The following is a 27,826-nucleotide window of genomic DNA, read 5'->3' on the forward strand; positions in this document are numbered from 1 at the left end:
TGGATCAGGGAAATGGAAGGATAGAAATAGAGTTATAGAAGGATTTGTCTGGAAGTGTGGTGCAAATGGACTAGAGTCTGGAAGATGGGGGAGACTCAGGATAGGTTGGTTGCAGTAATCCGTGGGTAAGGTGCTAAGAGACCGGGCCAGACCACGTGCATGGTTAAGAAGCACACAATCCACAGAGCAGACCGCGTAGGTGAGCCGCCTACCTTTCCCACTCACGGTATGTGACCTTGTATAGACCTGAAAGGTTCCTTTCCCTTTTTATACCTCATTCCTTCAGCTCTAAAATAAGGATGGTAATAGCGCCCACCTCATAGGGCTCTGGTGAGGATTCAAGGAGGTAACATGTGGAACCTGGAACGGCACTCATTACAGTCACTGCAATGGCAGCTTTATTGTTTTGTTAGTGTTGGGAATGAGGAGGAAGTTATATCTTTGATTTGAATTAGTGGCAACAGATAAAAGGAATCAAGGAAAGATTCAGGAAGATGTTTTCAATACTCATATCTAATCAAGTTCAGAGTCCTGTACATTTTACATCTTAAACTATCTCTTGAATCCATCCCGTTTTCATCTCCAGAAGCTTAGACCCAACAGACATATCCTCTCTCCTAGATGCCTACCATGGCCTCCTTATTGGTCTCCCTGCCTCCATTCCATGCTTTCCCTCCTACAAAGCACTCTCCACACAGCAGCCAGATTTTACATATATACTGTTTTGGGGTTTTTTTTCCCCAACTTAAGGACATTTATTTGAGGTAGTGTGGGGGAGGTGATTGAAGCCCCCAAAGTCCTTGGCATGTCCGCTGGGACTCAAAACACAGGAGAGAAATATTTTTTAATGCAAACCTAAGAATATCCTCTTGCTTAAAATCCTCCAATGTTCTTACATTGCTCATTGGACACTAAAGAGAAAAGCACTGTTTTCCTCTACTCACACCAATACTTCTGACACTAAGTACCTGGAGTTAGCACAGACCCCAAAGGTTCAGGGCTCAGTCCCACAAGGCTGCCCCTCCCCAACTTCAGACACCAATCGCAAGTGCAGGCCTCTCATACTTCAGGCCAACCAGCTCTAAATCGGGGGTTCCCATGATACCCTCCTCAAGTTTGATAATTTTCTAGAACAGCTCACAGAACTCAGGAAAGCTCTTTACTTACAATTACCCATTTATTATAAAGGATACAAGTCAGGAAGAGCCAGATGGAAGAGGCAAGGTAAGTGGGGAGGGGCGCAGAGCTTCCATGCCCTCTCCACGTACACCACCTCCCAGCACCTCTGCACGTTCCCCAGCCCTGAAGCTCTCCAAACCCTGTAGTTCAGGGATTTTTATGGAGGCTTCCTCACGTAGGCGTGACCAACTATTAACTCAATCTCTCACCCCTCCCCCGGGGGCTGGAAGTTGGGGCTAAAAGTTCCACCCCTGTAATTATGCCTTTGACCAGACCCCATCTCGAAGCTACCTAGGGGCCCCCAGTCACTAGTAATGTCATTAGCATACAAAAATACACTGTTTTTTTTAAAAAACTGCAGTAACATTGGTTTATAACATTATATAAGTTTCAGGTGTGCAACATTATATAACTCCACGTCTATATATGAGTCTTAGAGGCGCTGTGCAAGACAGCCTAGCACCCCATCACTCAGGAAATTACAAGGGTGTTTGGAACTCTGTGTCAGAAACCCAGTTCAGAGACCAAATATATATTTCTGATTCAGTCACAGACACTCAGCCTTTTGCCATTGGTCAGGTTGAGACAAGTCAGTTGGCAACCGCCCCTTAACTTTCCTTCCTCCTTCTCTCTAGCAATTATCATGTTTCCCCGAAAATAAGACCTAGCCAGACCTGGTCTTGTATTACATTATATTATATAAGACTGCTCTTATATTAAAATAAGATAATATAAGACACAGTATTATATTATATTATATATTATATTAAAGACCCAGTCTCATATTAAAGTAAGACCTGGTTTTATATTAATTTTGGCTCCAAATGGCTCATTAGAGCTGATTTAATAAGACCCGGACGGCTGGGTCTTATTTTCAGGGAAACACGGTACCTGCAGGTTGCCTCCCCCAATGGAGTTCTGGTTCCATTAGAAAGAAAGAGGATGGAAGTTGAGGGTATTCTCCTTCAGCTGGGGCTGCTAATTTTGAAACAAATGGCCATTTTTTCAGAATGGAGAGACGCTATGTGAGAATGAAGTCAACAAAGAGAAAAAGCAGAGCTTGGAGAGTGGGAAAAGAGTGCCAGTCAAACTTCGACTTTTCATTTAAATGAATACTTTTTGCATTTGTGAGTTTAGTCCTTGCAACTGAAAAAGGTCTGACTAATAAGAAAGTAGCTGAAATCTACCTTATCCACTCTAAGTGTTTATTTGTTGAATGTTCTTGGCTTTTTTATACATAATTTGTTTACAGCTGGATTAGATGGCTGCTTAGATGATAAACTCCTTCAGAGCAGGGATTATGCAATAAATTCATTTTGAACAGTGCCTGCACAAATAGGTATTTGAAAAATCTTGGTGCCATATTTCTCAAAATAATCTAAGTGAGAAGCTAAAACAAAACTAGGATGGTGTCATCTAAAATGGAACATTTAAACATTGATTGTTTATACACATTACCTCCCTCGCTAGTCCATCACTGCATATTTACACTACTGGTATTTTAGAAGAGAACATTAATATTAAAGTCTCCAATGTTCTGTTTAACACAGCAACAATGGTTTCAGTTGAGATAACTTTCTCTCAGTGGGTAACCTCTACATTAAGGCAGGCAAAAGGTTCAAGGATCACCCAATTCTTTGCCATTGGTTGGAATGAGACACATTGGCTAGCAATTGGCCCTCAGTCTCCTTCCTTCTCTCTGGCATGTCCTACACGTTACTTCAGTCAATAGAGTTCTGACTCACACTCTATTTCAACCTTCTTCACTTTCCCTGAACCACCAACCACATTCCTCAACCCACCAGGTGGCCTCGCCTCCTATAACTACAAAAGAAACATCAAGAAGGGACTCACTCTACTTATACTCATAAATCTTGGACCATGAGCGTTGCCTAGCCCTATCTTGGTCTTTCTCTTTGTCTCACACTTGGTTTAAAAGGCATCCTTCCTCCACTCGATCCCAATTCATGTTCAGTCCTCCTTCCTCAAGTACTTGGCGCCATTGCTTATCAAGACCAATCCCGCCCACTCCAGTCTCCAGCTCTCTTTTTCTACTGGCTATTTCCTACTAGCAGGAAAACTCACTCAAGTCTCAGCTTTAACAGAGACTCTGCGTGAATCCTCTCCAAGAAAAGAATCTGACTGGATAGACTGTGGGGAAAATTCTGTTTTCAGCATTGCGATAGGTATGGAAAGAGTCATATGTTTAAAGACAACTAAACATACATTTTTCTTTTAAATGATGCCTTTTTAACTCCAGGAATAACAAAAGTTGTTTTAAAAAGTAAAGGTAATTATAAACATTATTTATTTAGCAGTAAGAAATAGTTACATATGTATTAAGGTGATCAAAATACTAAGGATTTATTTTTTTTTTTAATTGCTACATAACAAAATTGGGGAGAAGAGGAGAATGGAAGAAGGTGATACTAGAAAGCTGGAAGAAAAAATATAGCTGAAATCCTCATCCCCCGTAACCGGCAGTCAGTAGATTATGTCTACAAATTGAAGAACAAGAGAAAGTTAGAGATGTATGTCATTAACCTCCAGATTTTTAAATCTCTGAAGAAAAAGCTAAAAGATTTGAAAGCTATTGCCTCTGGAGAGCAGGAGATGGTTATGCTATAATCCTTTTTAGCGCTATTTTACTTTTTAAAATATGAGCACATTTTGCTTTGGAAAAATTTTTTTTTGAACAATATGGTAAAGAGGATAAATTATGGCATCGAAAAACCTTTATATTACAAGATAAAAGCCAGTGTGCAACAGGTAAAATATTCTAGGATTCGCATTGTGATCAAGGAAAAGTTTGCCTCTCTTTGTGATATCTGAATTTTATTAGAATGTGTATAATTAGTAAAATGTAAAAGCAACACACAAAATACAATTAGAGGAAAAAAGCCAACTTGGTAGATTTGGAATGCAGAAAAACAAAACCTTAAGTAAGCTGTCATCCTGATCTAAGGTGGATCAAGAAACAAAATGAACAATTCACACTAGAAAATTGAACACATTTATCTTTAAGAAACACTGAAATTCTCCCATACCACGGACTGCCTGAACACACTTTAAACCATGTGCTAATAATTCCTTTCATCAAATTTAATAACCTGAGAAATTTGTTAATTTCCCAAAGATCAATCAGAGTGCTTTATTGATTCTCTCCGAGGTAGAGGAATGTCTGATAGCCATGGTGCTTATTCCTGAGTTTTCTTATCCAAGAAAATCCATACTTGGACTCACCAAGCTCTAAATTTCCACCACCTTTAATAATGGGCCCTAATCATTTAGCTACAAAGGAAGCATCCTTAAGAGGAAATGAGGCAAATGAGGAAATATATCCTCGAAACATAGCCACGATGGGCAAAACTTCCCAAATACATAAGTTACCCTAACTTCCCAGGCACACAAAAGCCACTCCAAATACCTTTTCAGCCTTTTTCTCTCAAATATGTTGTTCACACGAGGACATAGAACATGACAGTTTAAGAACCAAGAACATAAAAAGGTCTTTAATCTAAAGACTTCAGTTTTGCCTCTTCAAAAGTCCCTTCATCTACATCTAAGATGGCTATACTGGATCTTTTTAACAATAAAATTCAAATATTATCATTTATCAATATACGTCTTACTTTCCAAACTCCTAGAGGCTGTATCTTATTTACCTGTGTATTGCCTGCAATACTTGGAAATGTGTTGTGGTGGAATGGCAGTGTACTCTCAAGTAAGAGGATTCAAGTCTCAGCTCTGCAAGTTTCTTCTAACAATTTTACCTTGGAAAAATTTATAAAACTCTGAGCCTCAGTATCCCTGTCTAATGAAACTGCCTAGGAGTTCTTATGAGGATTAAAGGATGTGTAATTGAAAATAGCTTAGAACTTAGCATCTAATAGGTGATAAAGATATATTAGTTCCTCTTTTGTTTTTGGATATTGTATACAATAGAATTTATAGTACTTCCAATAAAGGTATACACTTACATTAAAAAAAAAATTATCTTCATCTCGAAGGTGATCGATCACAGAAAATAGTAAGTCAAGTGAGTCTAGACACACAAGACAAGGGGGACCCAGTGGGAGGCAGGGCTAGGTAGGCCACAACCACTGTAGAAACACCTCACAACCTCAATGGAGCAAGGCCTCTGGATCCAGGCTTCCTGGGTTCAGATCCTATCTCTTCCACTTACAAGACAGGGGTCCTTGGACAAGTTACTTAACCTGAAACCTGAAAAACAGACACTAATATCACCTCTTCTAACAAGTTGGAAGGGAGAAATTAGATACTGCACCTAAAGCACGGGCCTAGCCCAGATTAAATGTCCCTGTAGAAGCAAACCCCTCTTATTTTTGCAGCTTGCCTTTGGCCATCATTGGTAAAGGCTTCCCTTGGACTCCTGGAAGGTCACATGTATTCATGTTTCTTATGTTGTGCGTCCTTGCCCAGAGACGGGAAGATGTTCTTGTACTTGCTCAGCCCTGGAGAGCCAGGTCTGTGAGCCTGTGATTATTTAGCAATAACCACTTGGAAACTGCAGGCCAAAAACATATGAGATGCAGTGAAAATATCCAGGTGGGGTCTGTACAATACTGAGGTGAGGAAACTGCCTCATCCCTCTCGTTGGGCTCCTTCCATGGTCTGGCACATCCATGTATCACCACTGGTCATTCCTGCCCTCACAGCTCCCACCAGCCCTGCAGGATCAATCCTTTTTGCTGCTGGTAAATCACTCTGGTCCTAGAAGGGGTCAGGGGAAGGGTCTACTGGCAGCTGGAGAAGGTCCACCCCCCATAAGAAGTGGTGACTGCTTCCCTTTTCCTAATATCGGTCATGAGTCTCCCGGACCACCAGATATTACAGCTTTGTTAGTTTTTCCTCTAATGGGAATAAAAGCTAGAGTAAAATCTTATCTCCCTACCCACCCCAGAAATCTACCAATACGAGCTTAGATGTCATTTTCTTTAGAAAGGCTCCTGACCAAGGTGCCTTCCACCACAGCCCCCAGACACACACCCATCCTGTGTCAAGTCTCCAATGTTCTGTTTGACATGCAACACTGATACCAGTTGAGGTAAGCGTCTGTGGGGGCTGACGGCTGGAAAGCACACATGGTTAACCAAGGGACATGTTCTGCATCGAAATATGACTTTAGTAAAAAAGAGCAATCTTACCAGCTGTACCCGTTTTAAAAAATCAACGAAGACATCACTTCTCAACATGTTTGGGTCCACGGTTACTGAAAAACATGGACAGAAAGCTAGGTTAGCACGGGGCTGGGTTGACTTCTCTATTAAAATGCTCTGTCTTCCAGGGAACCCTCCAGGCCTTGCCAGCGCGCTGCTGCCTCCTCGAAGACAGTGGACCTTGTGACCTCTCAGATACATGAAAATCTGTAGCGCTTGCCTCCTCCAGGCAGCCCTGACAACATGAACCCCTCACACCAATGCCACGTGACAGTTTCCAGGAATCTCCCTTTATTCATGCATACCCAAATCACTCCATACCATCTTACCAAAGTGGATGCATGAGACAGCCTGATGACATGGATAAAGGCCATGCCTGGGAAAGTGACCCTTAAGCACCGTGATCATTTGTGAAAGGCCAGTTGTTAAAGGAGGTTTTTTTAAGATGTGAGAAAATAAACCAAGAGAGAACAAAAATTTTAAAAACATTACATTTTGAGCTGGGAAGGGCTTATTTAACAGGTCTGAAGGAGGTATATTCTCCATTACAAAAGATGAATGGGAAATAGATCACTTCTAAAATTTTCATTTACTGTATTTTAAAAGAAAATGTGCAGCCATGAGAAATAACGAGGATAAATCTATAATTGCTGATCTAGAATTATCTGTCAGATATATATTTTAAGAGGAAAAAAATCAACATACAAAAGAATTTTTCTTTCTTTTGCTACGAAGGACATCTGTGGAATTGTTGGTGAAGTTTGAATAAGGTCTCTAGATTAGAAAACATTATAATATCACTGTAATTGCCTGATTTTGATAATCATCTTGTGGTTATAGAAGGGAATGTCCTTGATCTTAGGAAATACAGAAGTATTTAAGGGTGATGTGGATTGTGTGTGCAACGCAAGTGTTTCAAAAATTATATTTATATGTATACATACACATACATACACACACATCATAACACAAACACACAGGAAACAAATGTAAAATGTTAACATTTGAGAAATCTGAATGAAGAGTATACAGAAATTTTTGTGGGTTTTTTTGCAACTTTTCTGTAAGTTAGAGATTCTTTCAGAATAAAAAGTTTTTAAAAATCAGATAAAGTATGTAAATTTCAATGAGTGTTAAATCATAAAATCTTCTCTGAACCCAAGGTCCATAAGTTTAGTACCTATGCTTTCTTCTATGCAATTTATTGTTTCAAGTTTTATGTTTAGGTCTTTGATCCATTTTGAGTTAATTTTGGTATATGGTGACAGCAGTCTAGTTTCATTCTTTTGCACATGGCTTTCAAACATTCCCTCTTCTTATTTCTTTTCTCCATTGTATGTTTTTGGCTCCTTTGTTGAAAATTATCTGCCCATATATATGTGTGTTTATTTCTGCATTCTCAATTCTATTCCATTGGTCTGTGTGTCTGTTTTTCTGCCAATACCATGCTGTTTTGATTACTATCACTTTGAAGTATAAATTGAAGTCAGCGAATGTGATACCACCGGCCTTGTTCTTTTTTCTTTGGATTGTTTTGGCTATTCAGGGTCTTTTGTGATTCCATACAAATCTGATTTTTTTTTCTATTTTATGAATTTGATCTCAAAGGCAATGGAAGTAAAAGTAAAAATAAATGAATGGGACTATATCAAACTAAAAAACCTCTGCAAAGCAAAAGAAATCATCAACAAAGCAAAGAAGCAACCAACTGAATGGGAGAAGATATTCACAAACAATACCTCCAATAAGGAGCTAATATCCAAAATATATAAAGAATTCATACAACTCAACAAAAAACAAACAAACAATCCAATTAAAAAATGGGCAGAGGACCTGAACAGCCACTTCTCAAACAAATGGCCAACAGATATCTGAAAAATGCTCAAGGAAAATGCTATTAGGAAAATGCAAATCAAAACCACAATGAGCTACCACCTCACACATGTTAGAATGGCTGTTATCAACAAGACAAGTAATAACAGGTGTTGGAGAGGTTGTGGAGAAAAAGGAACCCTCATACACTGCTGGTGGGAATGTAAGTTGGTATAGTCACTATGGACAACAGCATGGAAGTTCCTCAAAAAATTAAGAATAGAATTACCATATGACCCAGCAATCCCCCTTCTGGGTTATCTACCAAAAAAAATCTGAAAACATTTATCCATAAAGATATGTGTACCCCTATGTTCATTGCAGCATTATTCACGGTAGTCAAGACAGGGAAACAACCAAAGTGTCCTTCGATAGATGATTGTATAAAAAAGATGTAATTCATATATACAGTGGAATATTACTCGGCCATAAGAAAAGATGAAATACTGACATTTGCGACAACATGGATGAATCTTGAGATTACCATGCTAAGCAAAATAAGTCAGACAAAAAGTCAAGAACCGTATGATTTCACTCATATGCGGGATATAAAACTGAAAGCATCAAATGAACAAGACAAACAAACAAACATTATAGACAGACAACAGTTTAGTGGTTACCAGAGGGTAAGGAATGGGGGGTGATAGAATGGGGTGAAGGGGGTCAAATATATGGTGATGGTAGGAGAAGTGACTCTGGGTGGTGAACACACAATGGGATTTATAGATGGTGTATTACAGACTTGTACACTTGAAACCTATATAATTTTACTCACCCAATGTCACCCCAATAAATCTAATTTAAAAAAGTTTTAATTTCAATTAGTGTTGAACAAACAGGGATATAATACACACTACTATACACTATCCTCAGATAGTTTCGGAGGAATACATAAGACACCTGTAATAGTGTTTATTTCTAGAAGCCTGGGGGTTTGGGGTGGAAGGGAATGTACCTTTTATTGTATACATTTGACACTTGAACATCATGGGGGTTAGGGATGCTGATCTCCATGCAGTCAAAAATCTGAGTATAACTTCTGACTCCCCCAAAACTTAACGACTAATAGACTTTTGTTGACTGGAAACATTAGCGATAACTTAAACAGTTGATTAACACACATTTTTTGTGTTATATGTATTATATACTATATTCTTACAATAAAGTAAGCTAGAGAAAATAAAAAGTATTTCTAAAACCAAATACAAAGGCCACGTATTGCATGATTCCATGTATCTGAAATGTCCAGAACAGGCAACTCTATAAAGACGGAAATTAGTGTAGTGAGTGACAGGGCCGGTGGAGGAGAGGACGAGGGAGTGACTGATAATAGGTATGAGGTTTCTTTCTGGAGAGATGAAAATGTTCTCAAATTAGATCATGGTGATGATTGTACAATCCTGTAAATATACTAATAACCACTGAGTTGTAGATCGAAATGAATGAATTTTATGGTGTGTAACCTAAATCTCAATGAATCTGTAATGAAAAAATCCAAATACTTACCATTTTGCAAATATTGTTCCAACTGGTCCCTCCTCTCATCCGCCATAGATGTGGTCATCGCAAGATAGTACTTTGGTGGAAAAGGAGGCAGGCAATTTCCAAAGACCCGTCTCAGCTGAAAGATCCAGAAAACACACATTTATGGCCAAGAGTCTCTAATTCAAGGTTAGTGAGACATCAAAGCCTCCGCTTAGGGCACACCTCACTCCAGCACTTTATTTAAAATTAACTCTTCCTAGTGGCGAAAAGGAGGGATACTGTGGCTTAAGGAGGAATTTATTTCAGTATAGGTTTCTAGAGATATTATTAGACATATCACAGAGTAACAACTTCAGTCTAAGTTTGGTAGGTTTGGGGTACATTTTGATTTTTCATTTGTTTTTACAAGACTGCCCACTCACTACTCACATCATACAATTTCTTTAATTTATATCAAAATAGTATCTGTGATATCAATGACAATGGTTAGGAATTTAATTCCCCACCCCACCTCCACCAAATCTGAACATAACAGATGCTTACAGCTGTGCTAATATGGCAGCCACTAATCCACCTGTGGCTAAAAATCACTGGAAATGGGGCTCGTCTAAGTTGAGATGTGCCGGAAGTGTCAGAACACAATGCAGATTATGAAGACGTAGTTGCTTAGAAAAGAGAATGTGAAAGATCTAATAATTTTTTTATATTGATTATATGTTGAAATGGTAATATTTTGAATATATTGAATTAAGTGAAATATATTAAAACTATTTCAACTTGTTTCTTTTTATGCTTTTTAATCAGGTTACCAGAAAATTTTAAATTACATATGGGGCTTATATTTCTTTTGGACAGTGCCAGTTTATAGAATTCCTATAAGGCTGACATGCAATCCCACTAGAAATTCAGTCAGACCCTTCCTTCCCTCCTACCCATCCACATATGACCCAAGACCATGGCACTTATATTTATGCAAGTTAATAGTGGGTGCATTAAAAATAATTTTTAAATTAAGATAAGCAAAGTGCATCTTCTTCATTCCAGTCCTACACTTACAGCTGTGGCTTGAAGATAAGGCACAGCATCATTCTCTTTAAAATAGGAGAAAAGAAACCAATCAGAAACCCAGTCAGGTTTTAACATGGCACCTCTGGAGCAGGAGGGCTAAAATTCTATGATCAAAACCAATGGCTAGGGTGGCCAGATAGCTTAGTTGGTTAGAGAGAGAGCTCTCAACAACAAGTTGCCAGTTCAAATTCCCGCATGGGATGGTGGGCTGCGCCCTCCGCAACTAAAGATTGAAAACGGTGACTGGATTTGGAGCTGAGCTGCGCCCTCCACAACTAGATTGAAGGACAACGACTTGGAACTGATGGGCCCTCGAGAAACACACTATTCCCCAATATTCTCCAATAAAAATTAAAAACAAAACAAATACAATGGCTTAAAGAAAATGAAAGCAGAGCTGACAGAAATGAGACTGCAAACAGGTAAGAATTTTAATTCCATGGCCTTTGTCACAAATACAGTGTGCATTTGGCAAATATTTACCTTGCACAGGTTCTAACTTCAAAATGCATGGAGAACCTCACCACTTCTCTCCACCCCCACTGCTGTCAGCCCAATCCAAACCACTGTCTCTTTTTCAGATTATTGTACTTCTAAGAGATCTCGCTGTTTATGCCCTTGACTCCCTTCAGTTTATTCCTAATTCTGAATCTAAGATGATACTTTAAAATGTAGGTTAGATCATTCTACTGCCTTGCTCAAATCCTTCATGGTTTCCCATCTCACTCAAATAAAGACAAATATCCTTAAAATGGTCTAGAACTGTGCCATCCAATATGACGTCCATTAGCTACCTGTGACTACTTAAATTTAAACTTAATTAAATGAAATTAAAATTCAGTTCTCCAGTCATACTAGCAACATTTCAAATACTCAATAGTCACTCGAAACATGGCAAGTTCCTACTGAATCGGATGAAGCCAATAAGGAGCATTTCCATAGCACAGAAAATGCTATTAGACAGTGTTTGCCTAACATCTAGACAGTTGATAACTTTCTAGATGTTAATTGCCTGCCTATAGGACAGATAGAGCATCCTGATGTGTTTTGTTTAGTCTGCTAGGTTGTTGTTTGATTTTTAGAGAATTTGAATTTGACCCCAACATTTATTTTTGTGATTTAAAAAATTTTAAACTCATGTCCTGGAGGGAATATAGAATGGGATAGCCACTTTGGAAGATAGTCTGACAATTTCTTACAAGCTAATGTAGCTTTACCATACAACACTCTATAATATTTACTATGTAATATCCAGTAATCATACTCCCAGATATGTATGCTAAATTTGAAAACTATGTCCACAAAAACATGCATGTGAATGTTTGTAGCTGCTTTATTCATAACTGTCCAAAACTAGAAGCAACCACGATGTTCTTTGATATGTGAATGGAAAAACATACTGTGGTACATCCATACAGTGGAATATTATCCAGCAATAAAAAGAAATGAGCTGTCAAGCCATGAAAAGACATGGAGGAAACTTAAAAGCATACTGATAAGTGAAAGAAGACAGTCTGGAAAAGCTGTATACTGCATGATTTCAATTATATGACATTTTGGAGAAAGCAAAATTATAGAGATAACAAAAAGATCAATGGTCCCCAGGAGGTTGGCATGGGGGGCATTGAATTGGTGAAGCAATTTTTTAGGGTAGTGAAATTATTCTGTATTATACTGTCATTGTGGATACATGATGCTATGTTGTTGTCAAACCTATTAAACTTTACAACACAACCTTAACATGAAAATATTTTAAAAATCATTTAAAAGGTAGGGGAAAACCCAGGATGGAATGCAGAATATGACAAAAGAAATTAACCATATTACAAATGTCTGAAACTTAGCAATGAAGGGAAACAAGTGGAGTGATCAGTGGAGTCTGTAAAACTAAAGACAAAAGAAGCTGTACATAAGAACTGTGTTCTAGTTGATAAAGTTGTTTCCTATGTAGGTACAGCTTAACAACTCAAATATTGCTATGTGTGCGTACAGAATCAAACAATTAAGTAAATACACAGACAGCAGGAAGTAGGAATCAGGTTTCTCACTGTTGGAGTGGGAGTTTACAGATAAGTAAGGGGAGTCGGCTAGAAAGATCCATTGGTAATGGATTATAGTTGGGGATATTGGTATAAACTCATGTTTAGCTTAACATACCAGGTGTAATAAAAACTACCGTGAGGAGGACAGGTGGCTCAGTTGGTTAGAGCGTGAGCTCTAGGCAACAGGGTTACCGGTTCGATTCCCACATAGGTCAGCGGGCTGCACCCTCCGCAACTAGAGTGAAGACAACAAGCTGCTGCTGAGCTGCCACTGAGCTCCTGGGTGACTGGATGGCTCAGTTGGTTGGAGTGTGTGCTCTCAAACACAAGGTTGCCAGTTCGACCCCTGCAAGGGATGGTGGGCTGTGCCCCCTGCAACTAAGATTGAACACCCTTGAGCTGAGCTGCTGCTGAGCTCCTGGGCTGCCAGATGGTTGGATCATGTGCTCTCAACCACAAGGTTGCCGGTTCAACTCCCACAAGGGATGGCGCGCTGTGCCCCCTGCAACTAAGATTCAACAAGGGCAACTGTACTTGGAGCTGAGCTGCACCCTCCACAACTAAGACTGAAAGTACAACAACTTGACTTGGAGCTGATGGTTCCTGGGAAAAACATACTGTTCCCCAATAAAGTCCTGGAAATACACACTGTTCCCCAACAAATTCCTGCTCCCCTTCCCCCGTAACATCTTTTAAAAAATTTACCGTGAATGTTTAAATTTAAAAAAAAAATTATTACAGTAAAAGACACATTGCCATTAATCCTCCTCAAAATACTTCCCCTCACTTTGAACATACTTATCCCACATTCTTGCTACTTTCTGAAGCAGTTCTGGAAGTCCTCTTTCATGATTGTCTTTAGTTGCACTGTTGTGGTTGCCTTGATGTCCTGAATCGATTCAAAATGTTTACCTTTTATGGTCATTTTGACTTTAGGGAAGATCCAGAAGTCGCACGGTGCCAGATCTGGTGAATAAGGTGGATGAGGACACACTGTAATGTTTTTATTTGACAGAAACTGCTGTACCAGAAGCGATGTGTGACACAGAGCCTTTCCACTGTGATCAAAACATACAGTGAATGCTGCTACCTAGTGCCATCCAATGGAAACGCAGGGATCTTCGATACAGGAAGCGGGCACATTGAACCTTAGTAAGAGTATGTAACAAGTTTCAACTTGTTCAGTGCAGTCAGTCAGGTGTGAGCTACGTTTGAGAGAAAGTGTGTTTTAAAGTGTGCCGTAAATCATCCTCCATCATGATAACACTCCATGTCACACGTTGCTTCTGGTATATGACAATTTCTGTCAAATAAAAATATTACAGTATGTCCTCATCCACTTTATTCTCCAGATCTGGCACCATGCGACTTCTGGCTCTTCCCCAAAGTCAAAATGATTCAGCTAAAGACACTCACGAAAGAGGACTTCCAGAACTGCTTCAGAAAGTGGCAAGAATGATGGAATAAGTATGTTCAAAGCAAGAGGAAGTATTTTGAGGAGGATTAATGGCAATGTGTCTTTTACTGTAATATTTTTTTAATTTAAACATTTACCATATTGTTTGATGACATCTTGTAGATACTGATGGCTACATATAGAACTATTTACAGATATGTGTATACACACATATATATTCCTTACTCTGTCAGCTGAGAGGAACTGGAAGCAACAACAGTGCAGCAGCAAGGAACACACCTAGCGCCCAGATCTTGGTTTCTAATACTATTCTCCAATAAAAGCTTCCAGGGCTCCATGGAGAAATGGCTGAATCTAGGACTGAGGCAGTAAAGATGCAAGAGAAGTCTGGAGCACTTTGTAGCACCAGAAAACAAGGAAGTGCTCAAAACAACAACAGCAACAAAAACAAAAAAATCAACAATAGGGGTATATGAAAGAGACATAGGAGCAAACTGAAAGTGCTCCCACAGGCCAAAGCTAGAATAATTTGAGCAACAAAATGAAGTTGTATTGAAGTATAACCCAAAGTATAAATATCCAGGAGTCCATATACAGATATAAATTATTGAACAAATAAACAGGAGCGAATAGACAAATCTCCTGTACAGAAGAATCCCAAATAATTTACGTAGACACTCATCCCACAAGGAGATAGAGTATAACTTCCCACTCTTTAAGTATGGGCTGTGCATAGTGACTTCCTTCCAAAGAGTACACTATGGAAGGGGAGGAAGAAGAGTTACAGATACCTGACAAACACTGCCTCAGTAAGGTGATCGAGGTCAACATCAACAGTAATAAGTCACGTTGCTAGCAGGTGCCCTTGACATGATGTAATTAGAATGGCATTTGACCTTTGTGGTCTCCCTTCCCAAAACACATCACCCCAGTCTGGTCATGTGAAAACATGAGATTCCAAGAGAGGGACGTTCCACAAAATATATGACCAGTACTCCTCAAGACAATGAGTCATTAAAAACAAGGAAAGTCTGAGAAACTGTCACAGCCAAGAGGAGCCTAAAGAGATATGACAACTAAATGTAATGTGGTATTCTAGATGGGCTCCTGGAACAGAAATAGGACATTAGGTGAACACTAAGGACATTAGGTAAAGTCTAAATAAATTATGGACTATACTTAATAATATTGTATCAATACTGGTTCATTAACTGTAATAAATGTACCATATTAATGGAAAACAATAGGGAAAATTGGAACTCTGTACTATCTCTGCAATTTTTCTGTAAATCTAAAACTGGTCTACAGAATTAAAGTTTATTTAAAAAGAACTGATATTCTGTCTTCTCTTGAAAAATCAGAAGGTGTGGAATAACTGGGTTCCCATTCTCTCAGGCAACCATCGCCTTTAGAGACCTAAGCAGCTCCCACCACTCCTCATTGCCTCTCACCTGATCCAGACCTTTCGTTTAAATTACCTGCCTGACCCCGTAGCCATTTAAGTTTGCAAACTTTCTTCTAAATCTAGTAGTATAAAATAACAACAATTCTGTTTTATTTAATTTCAAGGATATTTTCCTGCCATGCCAGAGACTTTCCAAAGGCAACCAGGATGGAGCATCATCCCCGGCAGGCCTGTTCAAATATCCTGGAATTTCTGTACGCCATCTCTGCTAATTCCATTAAATGGAAGCAAAATCCTTCTTCGCATGCAATTCTTTTTTGATTAAGTGATCTTTAAAAGGCAATTGTCTTCATTGGCGTGTGTTCATAAATGTCACAGATGTTCCCAAATTAGTTTGAATCACAGAAGACTTGAACCAGCAGGGCTGCCTGGGTTATCCATCTGTAGGAGAGCAGCTTTCAGAAGCCCCTTCCCTAAGGCCAAGGTCTGAAGGGGGGAAAGTCAACAAGGATTAAGGTTCTAATACGCATCACAGAGCAAAAACTCTCCCAGCAGGTTTTACAACCTGAGCTCACTTCTCAAACAATCTTTCCCCTCCCTTCTCTAATATTGGTGGAAGGGGGAAGATAAACATACAGTAAACTGCAGTCAAGTCTGCCAAAAGTCACTCATCAACTCACAAGTTCTTCAACTCTATCAAAATACAGCTTTTTCTATTGGGCTCAGACAGCACATGGTTTAGGTATTAAAGCCAGGAGCATGCTGAGAATTTTCTGGTATTACAGTGCAGCCCACTCTTTCAAAAAATTGTTTCAAGAGACCAAAAGGATAACAAACTTCTGTCCCTTTGTTGTGAGGTGTTTTAGTTTGTTTGGTCTTTTTTTTGGAAAGACCATGTTCAGATAATATAATTTTTTAATCCCAGCACAATCTCCTACTGTGATTTTTCCATCGTGCAATTCTGCATTTTAACATGAAGAAGGCTTTACCGGTCAATTGAAAATATTACCTCCTTCTGGGCTATGCACTCACAGGCTGACCGGAGACAAATGGAATTACAGACACAATGGCCTTTCTGCAGTCTCCTTCTGTAATGTTGACTCACTCATCCCACCTCTTTAAGGCCCCTTGTAGTCAAAATCCCAGATTCTTCAGATGAAGAGCCATAACTCACAGCAATCTGGGCTGTGGCAGCTGGTACCAAAGAACATCAGCCTGCAGCTTATACATAATCCCATTTGTTCCTCAAAACAACACTGTGAGGCAGATGATCATCACCGCCATTCACATTGCCATCCTCCCACCTTGACAATGAGGGTACCTGACAACATCCTTTCACCTTGACAAGATTACTTAACAAGAAGCGTAACCTAAAGCTTAGGGAGAGAAATGACTTAAACCAAGATCCTACAAGCTGATGAGTGGCAGAACTTGGACATAGTTTCTTCACTACTTTTTCCCTCTTCTCCCTCTCATTTTCCTCCCCCTTCCCTCCTCTTCCTCCTCTTTTACCAAATCTCTATTGAGTGTGTACTAAAGCAGGATTCTTTAAAATTCTGGGTATGCATGCCTACAGCCTTCATTCCTTTATTTACTATTTGGTTTTTGCAACTAAGTAATCAGGGCAGACAAAATATACAAACAAAACCAGAAACATGGCAAGGTCCTGCACAGGAATCAGAAACAGGCATCTCATGCCATCAAGGGGGAACTTCCCAGAGGAGGTGAGGCTTGAGGGGGGCCTGGAGAAAAGGCTGGTCCCTGACCAGTTGGCCAGAAAGCTGGAGTCTTTCCAGGAGGGGGACATGAGCCAGGCAGAGGCAATGAATAGGCCAGCCTGATACAACAGCGAGTTTGACTGGGGAAGAGGGAAGATCAGGTGAAAGAGGGGAAGGAGCCAACCTGGGTCTGCCCTGGGCAGGAAGAAAGCCTGGACCAGTGCACATGGTCTCACACAACCCTCCTCTCCCAGTGAAGGATCCCCACTGCCATGTCTGATGCTGGCAGAACATTTGCAAAGAGGAAAGCATCTTTTCATAGAGTCTAGTTATCACTTACACAGATGGCCTCATTTTTTTTTTAAATTTATTGGGGTAACAATTGTTAGTAAAATTACATAGATTTCAGGTGTACAATTCTGTATTACATCATCTATAAATCCCATTGTGTTCACCACCCAGAGTCAGTTCTCCTTCCATCACCATATATTTGATCCCCCTTACCCTCGTCTCCCACCCCCCACCCCCCTTACCCTCTGGTAACCACTAAACTATTGTCTGTGTCTGTGAGTTTTTGTTTCTCATTTGTTTGTCTTGTTCTTTTGTTGTTTTTGGTTTATATACCACATGTCAGTGAAATCATATGGTTCTCTACTTTTTCTGTCTGACTTATTTCGCTTAGCATTATACTCTCAAGATCCATCCATGTTGTCACAAATGTTCCTATATCATCTTTTCTTACCACCGAATAGTATTCCATTGCGTATATATACCACAACTTCTTTAGCCATTCATCTATCGAAGGTCATTTTGATTATTTCCATGTCTTGGCCACCGTAAACAAAGCTGCAATGAACATTGGAGCACACATGTCCTTATGTATAAATGTCTTCAGATTTTTTGGGTAGATACCCAGGAGAGGGATTGCTGGGTCATATGGTAAGTCTATTCGTAATTTTTTGAGGAACCTCCACACTGCCTTCCATAACAGATGGCCTCATTTTAATACTTGGCCAAAATGAGCCAGTTAAATGCTACCTTCACAGATTTATTTGAATCCATTTGAGGGAGATGGAGCAGGTAAGGGCAGGGACATAAATCAAACTGGTTTTATTCATCTAAAGGCACAGAAAGAAGTCAGGTCAGGCAGTTCACATGGTGGAGAGATGGGGAGCATTCAGCAGCAGTGGAGGCAAGCTGCCACACCTGGAGGGAGCCTCACCAGGGGACAGGACTGCAGGCAATGACTTCAGACAACTGACCTCTTGGAAATATAACCAACTGCGCCCAGGTTTGGTCTTATATGCATTAGCTTCCATATAGCTTGGCTGAGAAGGAGCAGGGACCATCTCACCTAGGCCAGGGGCTCCTCCTTAATCTTAGAGTTCTAATACACAAGCAATATAAAACAATATATGACATACAAAATAGAAATCCAGATCTTAAAGCCAAAACTCACATGTGCTCAATTCATAGTCTTCACCTGATTTAACATAGTGCATGGCATCTAATAGGAACTTAGTAAATTTTTCTTTAGTAAATGAGTAAGTCAGTTAATTCTATAAGATGAAATTTTTATTCTATCAGGATGCAGAAATTCTCAGAAAATCAATTGGAAATACACTTATATACTCAACACACACACACACACACAAATAGAGCCTTTATATTGTTTCCTTTTTTATAGTGTAAATCAGATTTAGAATTCTGAGTCATTTCACATCTTCTATGGAATAGGAAGAATAAAATCCAGATGAAAGTGGCTGGGAGAGGTCACCCAGTGTTTGCCTCAGACTTAGTGTTGCTAGATAAAATACAGGATTTCCAGTGAAGTATGTCCCAAATATTGCTCAGGATGTAGTCATCCTGTCCCAAATATTGCTCAGGATGTAGTCACTTTAAAAAAAAATGTTTGTTGTTTATTGGAAATTCACTGGGGGTCCTGTATTTTTATTTGCTATATCTGGCAACCTTACTCAGACTCTGTCTATAAAACGGGAGTGATGACGATTGCAGTACAGGCGCTTGCTGGGCAGCTGGAATTAAATCCTGTGCCTGGAACTCTGATGACAGAAAGCAGATCTTGGTTGCTTGGGGCGAGAGTGAGGGGATCAAGGGCAAAGGAGACAAGGGATCTTGTAGAATGTGGGAACTGTTCTCTATCTTGATTATGGTGGTGGTAATTGTATACATTTACTGCATCACTCTAAACACCTAAAATTGGGAAATTTTATGATATTCCAAAATAAAGCAAAAGAATATTATGTTGGTACAAAAATAATTGCGGTTTTAAAGATTAAAAATAATTGCAAAAGCCACCATTACTACTTTTGCACCAACCTAAAAGTTTGAACTCAATCATTTGACTCAATTGTTGTACTGATACAATTTATTTTGTCAACTTTGGTAAGAAACCACAAAACATAATGCATCAGAACAGGTTCTGGAGATCAAATCTTGGTTCCAACCCTTACGAGCAGTATGACTTTGGGCAAATTGTGCCTCAGTTTCCTCATCTGTTAAATGGGACTAACTATAAGCCTAGCTTATAGAACTGTTGTAAAAATTAAACATGCTATTACATATAAAGCTCTTGGCACCAAACTTAGCACACAGTAATTGCTTAATTGTTAGTTTTTGTTTTAAATTAATAATAAATACCAATAGCCACCTAAGATTTAACTAGTTTCTTTAAAATGGGTATTTTTCCTACAGAAAAGCGAAACAATGATAATTTCAAGGTGTAAGGTATTTGGGAACCAGATAAAGAGATCTCCACTTTAGGATCTTGAAAAATCTAGGACAAATATGAAGTATTCATTAGCATCTGTTGTATACCCTACAGAAGGCACTGGGTTGTGGCAATTCAATATTTAAGAGTCCACTGCAGTGAATCACAAACAGCTTCTTGTTCATGACTTCCAAAACAGAAGATCAAAAGTTAACTCAGTTTATGTCTCTGCTTCTGGACCTGCTAGGATTTGATAGGTCCAAGTTTTTCTGAAAACAAGCATTCTCCTGAGTCTGTTGGTTAAAATGGGCCAGATTCAGGAATTCTTCAAGCCTTTAGGTCAGTGTTTACTGAGCATATATTATGTACCAAGCTATATGAGAAACTGGTCCCTAATCCTCACAAGTACTCTGTGACATTGACATCCATAACCACCTATTTGCTTATTATTTCTGATGAGAAAATTGAAGGCCAGAAAAGAAGTGAGGTGACCAGCCAGGAAATGGTTAGCCAATTCCACCGTCCTCCTGCTTTTCTCTGTTACCTCCTGCTTTTCACCTTGTGAGGTCTACCTCCCCAATCCTACCTCACATTGCAGGAAAGCAGATGAGGGTGGGAGATGATACCTCAACTTCCTCATCCAAACGCCTAAAACACATCCTTTCTCTTCCTTTGACATCCCCATCTACTTGCTTCTGCAGTCTTCCCAACATTCCTAACACGTTTTGGTCACAAGTAGCTTCTCATCTTTCAGAAGTCTGAACCCATGCCCTTCCTCATCCAGTCATCTGACAATCATTGCTGAGGATCCACTAGTGCACAGGCACTGTACCATGTGCTAGCAATTCAAAGACACCACACAAATACACAACTACAGTACAGTGGCTTTTTGTATGTATGAGCAAGAGGGCTCACTGCAGTGAAGTTTTTCATAGAAAAAATGAAACTGAGTGGTCCATCAACAGATGTTTAAAGAAAACATAGTGTGTCTACTTACTAGAATCCCAGAGACTGTCTGAAAGGACTCTCCCCAAAATGTTAATAGCTATTGCCTAGGCAAGATTCCTTCCTCACTCCCTCACTGTCATGCAGGGTGTCATGCGGAGTCTCTGGTCCCGCTCCCCACATAAGAACGCAGGATATGGTGAGGCCAAAAAGGAACACCCACAGAGCCATAGATGGGAGTCATACTGCTATAGTCTTGCTGGCAGCTGGGTTGGAGACACAGGAAGCGGGAGCCACACTATCCGCAACCTGCCCGTCTACTTCTCTCTGGCAACCAATCTCACTTGTTAGCTGCAATCCGCCATGCTAACTGCACTCCGTGCTTGCTAGCTCAGCCACCATCTTCTTGCTAGCTCCCATTTTTTGCTAGTGTAGCCACGGCAGTTATATTAGTGGCCAATGGCTCACTGGTTACAGCTGATGGCCATCCAATCAGAGTTGATGGCCATTTACTACCAGAGTGAGCACCTTTCCACGTGAGGCCGAGAGCCTGGAAACTGCACTCCTGGCTCTGTCCCCACACTCCCTTTTCTTTCTTTTTTTTCTTTCTTTCTTTCTCTCTCTCTCTTTTCTTTTCTCTCTCTCTCTCTCTCTCTCTCTCTCTCCCCCCCCCTTATCATCGTGATACAAAATCTAAACAATAAATAAATAAAAAGAAAAATCTGTGCATGGGGAGTGGGGGAGAGGGTGAAATTTATTTCCAAACTTTACTCCTCTAACCCCCATTCTGAAGATTGCAATACTTCTTTACTAGGATAATAAAACCCATTAGAGCACGCTAATAAATCAGTCTTCGTCCCAGAGAAAATGCTATCAGGACATCAGAGTGAGAAACTACAGTGGGAAATGGCCTCCTGTCTTGATATTATTGTTATAATACTAACAATAGGTTTCCAAGCCTGCCAGTACTTGAAGCCTACGAAAGCAGTGGTTTGAAAAGAAAAATAAAGACACACCTTTTTAAAAGGGGGTAAGCTTAAGAACTCTCAGAGGAAGGAGATTAAATACCACGTACAAGATTTCTAAGACTACGCCTTGGTCTAGATTTGGTTTGCTCATTTTGAATGGGGACATTGTCCTGGGGAACAGCTGGCAGTGAATTGGAGCCCACCATGGCCCAGCACCCTGCTAGGTGGAGCTGGTGGGGATCGTTGGGCTGAAACGGTTGGTTGGGAGAATCACCTGTGCCCTGTTCCCTCATCTCCTAGCTGTAGATGATTAGGAGAAACAACATGTATTCACTGAGTTGTCTGCCAAGCAACTCACAATTAATCCTTACCATAACCCTGTATCGCAGATTAGGAAGGATCCTGAAGCCCTCAAAAGACCCAGTATCTTGCCACAGTCACGCGCTTAGACCCCACTGGGCGTACTTTTCCTCACTTGCCTCAGGTGAATCAGCTGGTACTTGCCTCGAACCAGCTCACCTGTTCGTTCCAACGATGCAGCTGGCTGTAGCGCACCCTGCAGAATAGGAACCCGTCCAGGTACACGGAGTACAGCTGCAAACACAGAGACGTCCCATCCCGGATTAGCCCAGCGATCTGCTGAGCCCCAACCATGTCACCGCCACCTCCCTGCCCAGTCGGACCCCGGTCCCAGGCGCACCGTGTAGCGTCCCCCCAGCGCGTCCGGCTGCTGCTGGGACACTGGAATACAGAAGTGCATCTTCATGGCTCGGGTGGTGGCGGAGGCAGGGTCCGCGAGTCCGGGTTGGAGTTGCAGCGGAGAAGCCTGACCTGTGGCGCTGGCGCGGTCCGCGAGTCGGGGCTCCGCCAACACTCGAGGAGCCGGACTTGAGGCGACGCAGCATTCGGCTCTGAGCCCCTAGAGCGGTGGGCTCAGCATAGCGGGCCACGCCGTCCGGGGCGGGGCCCGGCTGCGGCTTCCCCTTTGCCCTCGGAGTCCGCAGGTGGGGTCGGGGGCCGGGCTGCGCAGCCCCCTGGTCCCCGGTCCGCTGTGGCTGTGCAGCTAGAGTCCCGGGACCAGCAGAGAATGGAGCGCGTCTATGGCCAAGGGCTGGGCACCGCCCACCGCCCACGGCCAGTTTACACCCGAGGCAGGGCTCCCAGGTGCCAGGCGGGGCCTGGGGCAGAATTCAGAATAGAGAGCGACCCTAGAGAGTGCGAGAGCCGGCCTCCGTCCAGGGGTTTCACCCTGGAGTCCATGGACTCCTGGGGGCCTCTTGGGGGAAAAAACTGTGCGTGGGTGAGTGACTGGGGAGATATAATTCTTCCGGGGAGAAGGTCCAGAGTTTTTATCAGATTTTCAGAGGGTTCCCTGCACCCCCAAAAGTTAAAAATCGTTGCTCGGGCCGCATAAATGTCCTGCACTCGAGCTAAACTAGTAATTCACAAGCTACTTTCCACCCCGCTCCAACATCTCAGGGTCGGGCTGTGTGCTGGAGGATAGGCGGTAGGAGGCCGCGGGTGCACAGCCAAGGAGAAACCAGGCTTCTCCATGTGTCCACTCCAGGGCCCGTTCTGATCTCTGTGGCTTGCTGAATGTCCAATCTCCCTCACAACAGGTCTATGGTGAAAGACAGAGACAGATCCCATTCAGACCCCAGTGTCAAACTCCCAATGTTGTCAGTGTCTTTAAGTAGGTGGCTTGACAGGATTGAAAAAAGTTTGTGTCCCATTACCTGCCAACACTGCCTGCAGTGCACTATGAATTAATATTTAAAAAAAAATACATAAATCTAGTAATTACTCTGACTAGTGCGATTATATTAGGTTCAGGTTTTTTTGTGTTAATATTCGTTAAATGTAACACTTAAGGATTTTTAAAATCTTCGTGTAAATGGACCAGTGCAATTCAAACCCACCTTGTTCAAGGGTCAACTGTATTTTAAATGTGAGGTCAGGAATCTGAGTATTCAAAGGGCCAACTTAAATTATACCTGGATTTTCAACTGGGGTGTGGTGGGCTGGGCCCACGCTGTTCAACAGTTAATTGTATTTGTAACCCTGCTTTCTTGTTTTTTAACTACTAAATATTTTTCCTTTTTTTTCCCCTTCTTCTGCCTCTCCCTTCCCCTCCGGTTCAAGCCGATGTTTCTCAGTCCAGTTGTGTAGGACACAGTTCCCTGGGCCATGCTGGTGTTAGGAGCCTTGGGCTGCACCCCCACCCCCCACACCACCCCCACCCCCAGTCTGAGGCAGTCAGTTGCCAGTCCTCAGTGGGCCGCTCACAGCAGCTTTTGTGGGCTGCTGCCTGCTCACGACAGCACACGGTAGCCCACCGCAGCACACAGCAGCCCGTGGCAGCCCATGCCACCTCACGCCAGCTCACGCAGACCTCCAGCTGCTCACTGCAGCCCAGCTCCAGAGAGAGCCGTTTTTCACAATCTTAGTTGTAGAGGGCGCAACTCACTGGCCCATGTGGGAATTGAACCAGCGACCTCGGCTCTAGGGACATGGCGCTCCAACACCTCAGCCACCGGGGCTGGCCCAATATTTTTCCTTTTAAAAAATATGTGTGTTTCTTTTTTTAATTAATATACCAGAAACCTCATTAAATGGAAGTGGCTTGAGCCTCTCTTGATTTCTCAAGAAGCTCTGGTTTCAAATAGATGCCAGCATTCAGTTAATTATATTCATATAAACCCTTTGTTATCTGGACTAAGCATCCCAAGTTCTTTCAACAGTCTCTCATTTTTAGTTGCTGTGGAAAGTAATCCTCCTAATTCTCTTATTTTAGTTAAATCAGGATAGAGTTCCTCCCACCTTGCTGTGGCCACTGGGATTGAAGGAAGGTAGAGGAGAGCAGCAGCCACACGTGTGTCTGTCACACGGTAGGCACTGGGCTGTCTCCCTGCTTCCTCCTGTCCTTCAATCCTCCCATTACTCTCCCAGGTAAACATGAACAGTGACAGAACAGGACCAGAGAGTGGAGTAACTTTTCCAAGACCACAGATCATTTTATCATATGCATGAGTAGTTTATTCCGGGATTTAATCAGAATCATTGAAGAAAGTCCCTTAAAATGCATGTCACTACTGGGTGAGAGCTGAGTGCCTGAAATGGAAATATGAGACTAGTGAAGAAGAACCAACACCTGCTGAGCATCCCTTATTTCCTGCATGCTTACTGTGTGCCAGGCTCTGAAGTACATGATGCCGTTGAATTTCCTCAGTAACAGCCAGGAACCATTGACAGTTCTGGTTTTACAGAAAAGGGTATTGAGACTTGGAGATTTAAGGTAGGGAGGCAATGCAATGTAGTGACTAAAAAAATGGCAACAGGAATTTATATCCCAGCTTGGTGTCATTTAGCTGAGACGCTTTGGGCAAGATAGTAGACTCTTAAACTGCACTTTTTTCCTCTATGAAATTGTGTTAATAGCTGTACTCACCTCAAGAGGATTTCCAGTCCAGGGTAGATGGGCCTTAGGGCTTTTCCTCTGCCTGTGGACCATCTCTGATCTGGGGAGCCACCCTAAACCAGGGCCAGGGGTGTGGGTGTCTCTGAGTGTCCCCTGGGGCAGAGGCTGGCCAGGTAGGCTCTGCGATCTGGCCAGTCTTCAGGGCAGCAAAGCAGAGCATCCTGGTCAGGCCTGTCCTCCTGGGAACTTTCTTCTGCCTATTTGAGCTAGTTCAACCCTATAGTGTTGTCCAAACAGGCCATTTCCTCTCTTTCACTGATGCCAGCACTGAAACTGAACTGGAACAGGACCAGCCTCTGCAAGCCCCTGTCGTCCTCCATCTCTGACGTCTGTCCCTCCTAGTCATCTCTTATTCACTCATGCAGTCAGTGACCTTTTTTGGCCAGATTATTTTGTGTTTTATTTTTTCCAACTTTATTGAGGTATAATTGACATAATTTTGTGTAAGTTTACGGCGTACAATGTGGTAATTTGATACATGTATATATTGCAAAATGATTCCCATTATAAGATTAGTTAACACATTGATCACCTCATATAGTTACTGTGGTTTTTTTTTTTTTTGTAGTGAGAACATTTAAGATCTACTCTCTTAGCACTTTCAAGTATAAAATATAGTATGGTTAACAAAAGTCACCATGCTGTACCTTAGATCCCCAGAACTGATTCATTTCAAAACTGAAAGTTTGTACACTTTATTTACCATCACCCATTCCTTCACCCCCAGCCTGTAGCAACCACCTATCTACTCCCTGTTTCTATGAGTTTGTTTTTTTTTTAATTCCTCATATACTGTCTTAATATAAGGCTGGTTCTTATATTAATTTTAGCTCCAAAAGACACATTAGGACTTATGTTCAGGGGATGTCATCCTGAAAAATCATGCTAGGGCTTATTTTCTGGTTAGGTCTTATTTTCAGGGAAACATGGTAAGTAATATCACATAGCATTTTTCTTTCTCTGACTTTACTTAGCGTAATGTCCTCAAGGTTCATCCATATTGCTGCAAAAGGTAGGATTTCCTTTTTATGGCTGAATAATATTCCATTGTATATATACATACCACATTTTCTCTATCCAGTCATCTGTTCATGGACACCTAGGTTATTTCCATGTCTTATCTATTGTAAATAATGCTGCAGTGAACATAGGGGTGTAAATATCTCTTTGAGATATGATTTCTTTTTCTTTGGTTAGATATCCAAAAATGGGATTGCTGGATCATATGGCAGTTTTTTAAGGAATCTGCATACTATTTTTCATAGTGGCTGTACCAGTTTACATTTGGGCAAACAGTGCACAAGAGTTCTTTTTTCTCTACATCCTCACCAACACTTATTATATCTTTTGTTTTTGAAAGCAGTTATTCTAATAGTATGAAGTAATATCTCTGTGCTTTAAAGTTGTATTTCTTTGATCATTAGTGATGTTGAGCACCTTTTCATGTACCTGTTGGCCATTTGTATGTCTTCTTTGGGAAAATACTTATTCAAGTTTTTGCCCATTTTTAAAAATTGAGGTATAATTCACATTTTAGTTTCAGATATGCAACGTGATTCAATATTTGTATGTATTGCAAAACGGTCACCACAATAGTGTAGTTAACATCCATCACCATACATATAGTTACAAAATGTTTTATCTTGTGATGAGAATTTTTAAGATTTACTCTCTTAGTAATGAAATGTAGTATTTTTAATTATAATCACCATGATGCACATTGCATCCCTGAGACTTATTTATTTTATAACTGGAAGTCTGTATCTTTTGACAGCCTTTACCCATTTTACCCACCTCCCTCTGCCTCTGCCTCTGCCAACCACCAATTTGTTCTCTGTATCTATGAGTTTGGTTGTTTTGTTTTTTAGATTCCACGTATAAGTCAGATCATATGGTAATTGTCTTTCTCTGTCTGACTTATTTCACTCAGCATAATACCCTCAAGGTACACCCATGTTGTTGCAAATGGAAAGATTTCCTTCTTTTTTAATGGCTGAACATTATTCCATATATATATATCACTCACATTTTCTTTATCCATTCACCCATTGATGCACATTAAGTGTGCTTCCATGTATTGGCTACTGTAAATAGTGCTGTAGTGAACATGGGGTTACACATGAGGTGTGATCGAAACATACAGTGAATGTTTAAATTTAAAAATATTTTATTACAATAAAAGACACATTGCCATTAATCCTTCTCAAAGTACTCCCCCTTGCTTCAAACACACTTACCTACCATTCTTGCCACTTCCTGAAGCAGTTCTGGAAGTCCTCATTCATGAGTGTCTTTAGTTGAGCTGTCATGGCTGCCTCGATTTCCTGAATTGATTCAA

At 40.9% G+C, this 27,826-nt stretch overlaps 1 protein-coding gene across 4 annotated transcripts in view; it reads right to left on the bottom strand.

The window, feature by feature from the left end:
- The window catches only part of SNX31 (sorting nexin 31), a 67,592-nt gene extending 44,507 nt beyond the window's left edge, over positions 1-23,085 (bottom strand). For all 4 annotated transcript variants that reach the window (XM_033126463.1, XM_033126462.1, XM_033126461.1 and 1 more), the window contains exons 1-4: positions 22,711-23,085; positions 22,530-22,604; positions 9,738-9,852; positions 6,348-6,412 (exon numbers count right to left, since the gene is read on the bottom strand). In XM_033126463.1, coding sequence (XP_032982354.1) covers positions 6,348-6,412; positions 9,738-9,852; positions 22,530-22,604; positions 22,711-22,776 — 321 coding nt within the window. In that variant the 5' untranslated portion in view covers positions 22,777-23,085. The remainder of the gene's footprint in view (positions 1-6,347; positions 6,413-9,737; positions 9,853-22,529; positions 22,605-22,710) is intronic.
- Positions 23,086-27,826: the final 4,741 nt, after the last annotated feature.

Source organism: Rhinolophus ferrumequinum, chromosome 14 (genome assembly GCF_004115265.2).
Source record: "Rhinolophus ferrumequinum isolate MPI-CBG mRhiFer1 chromosome 14, mRhiFer1_v1.p, whole genome shotgun sequence".
Taxonomy (NCBI): Eukaryota; Metazoa; Chordata; class Mammalia; order Chiroptera; family Rhinolophidae; genus Rhinolophus; species Rhinolophus ferrumequinum.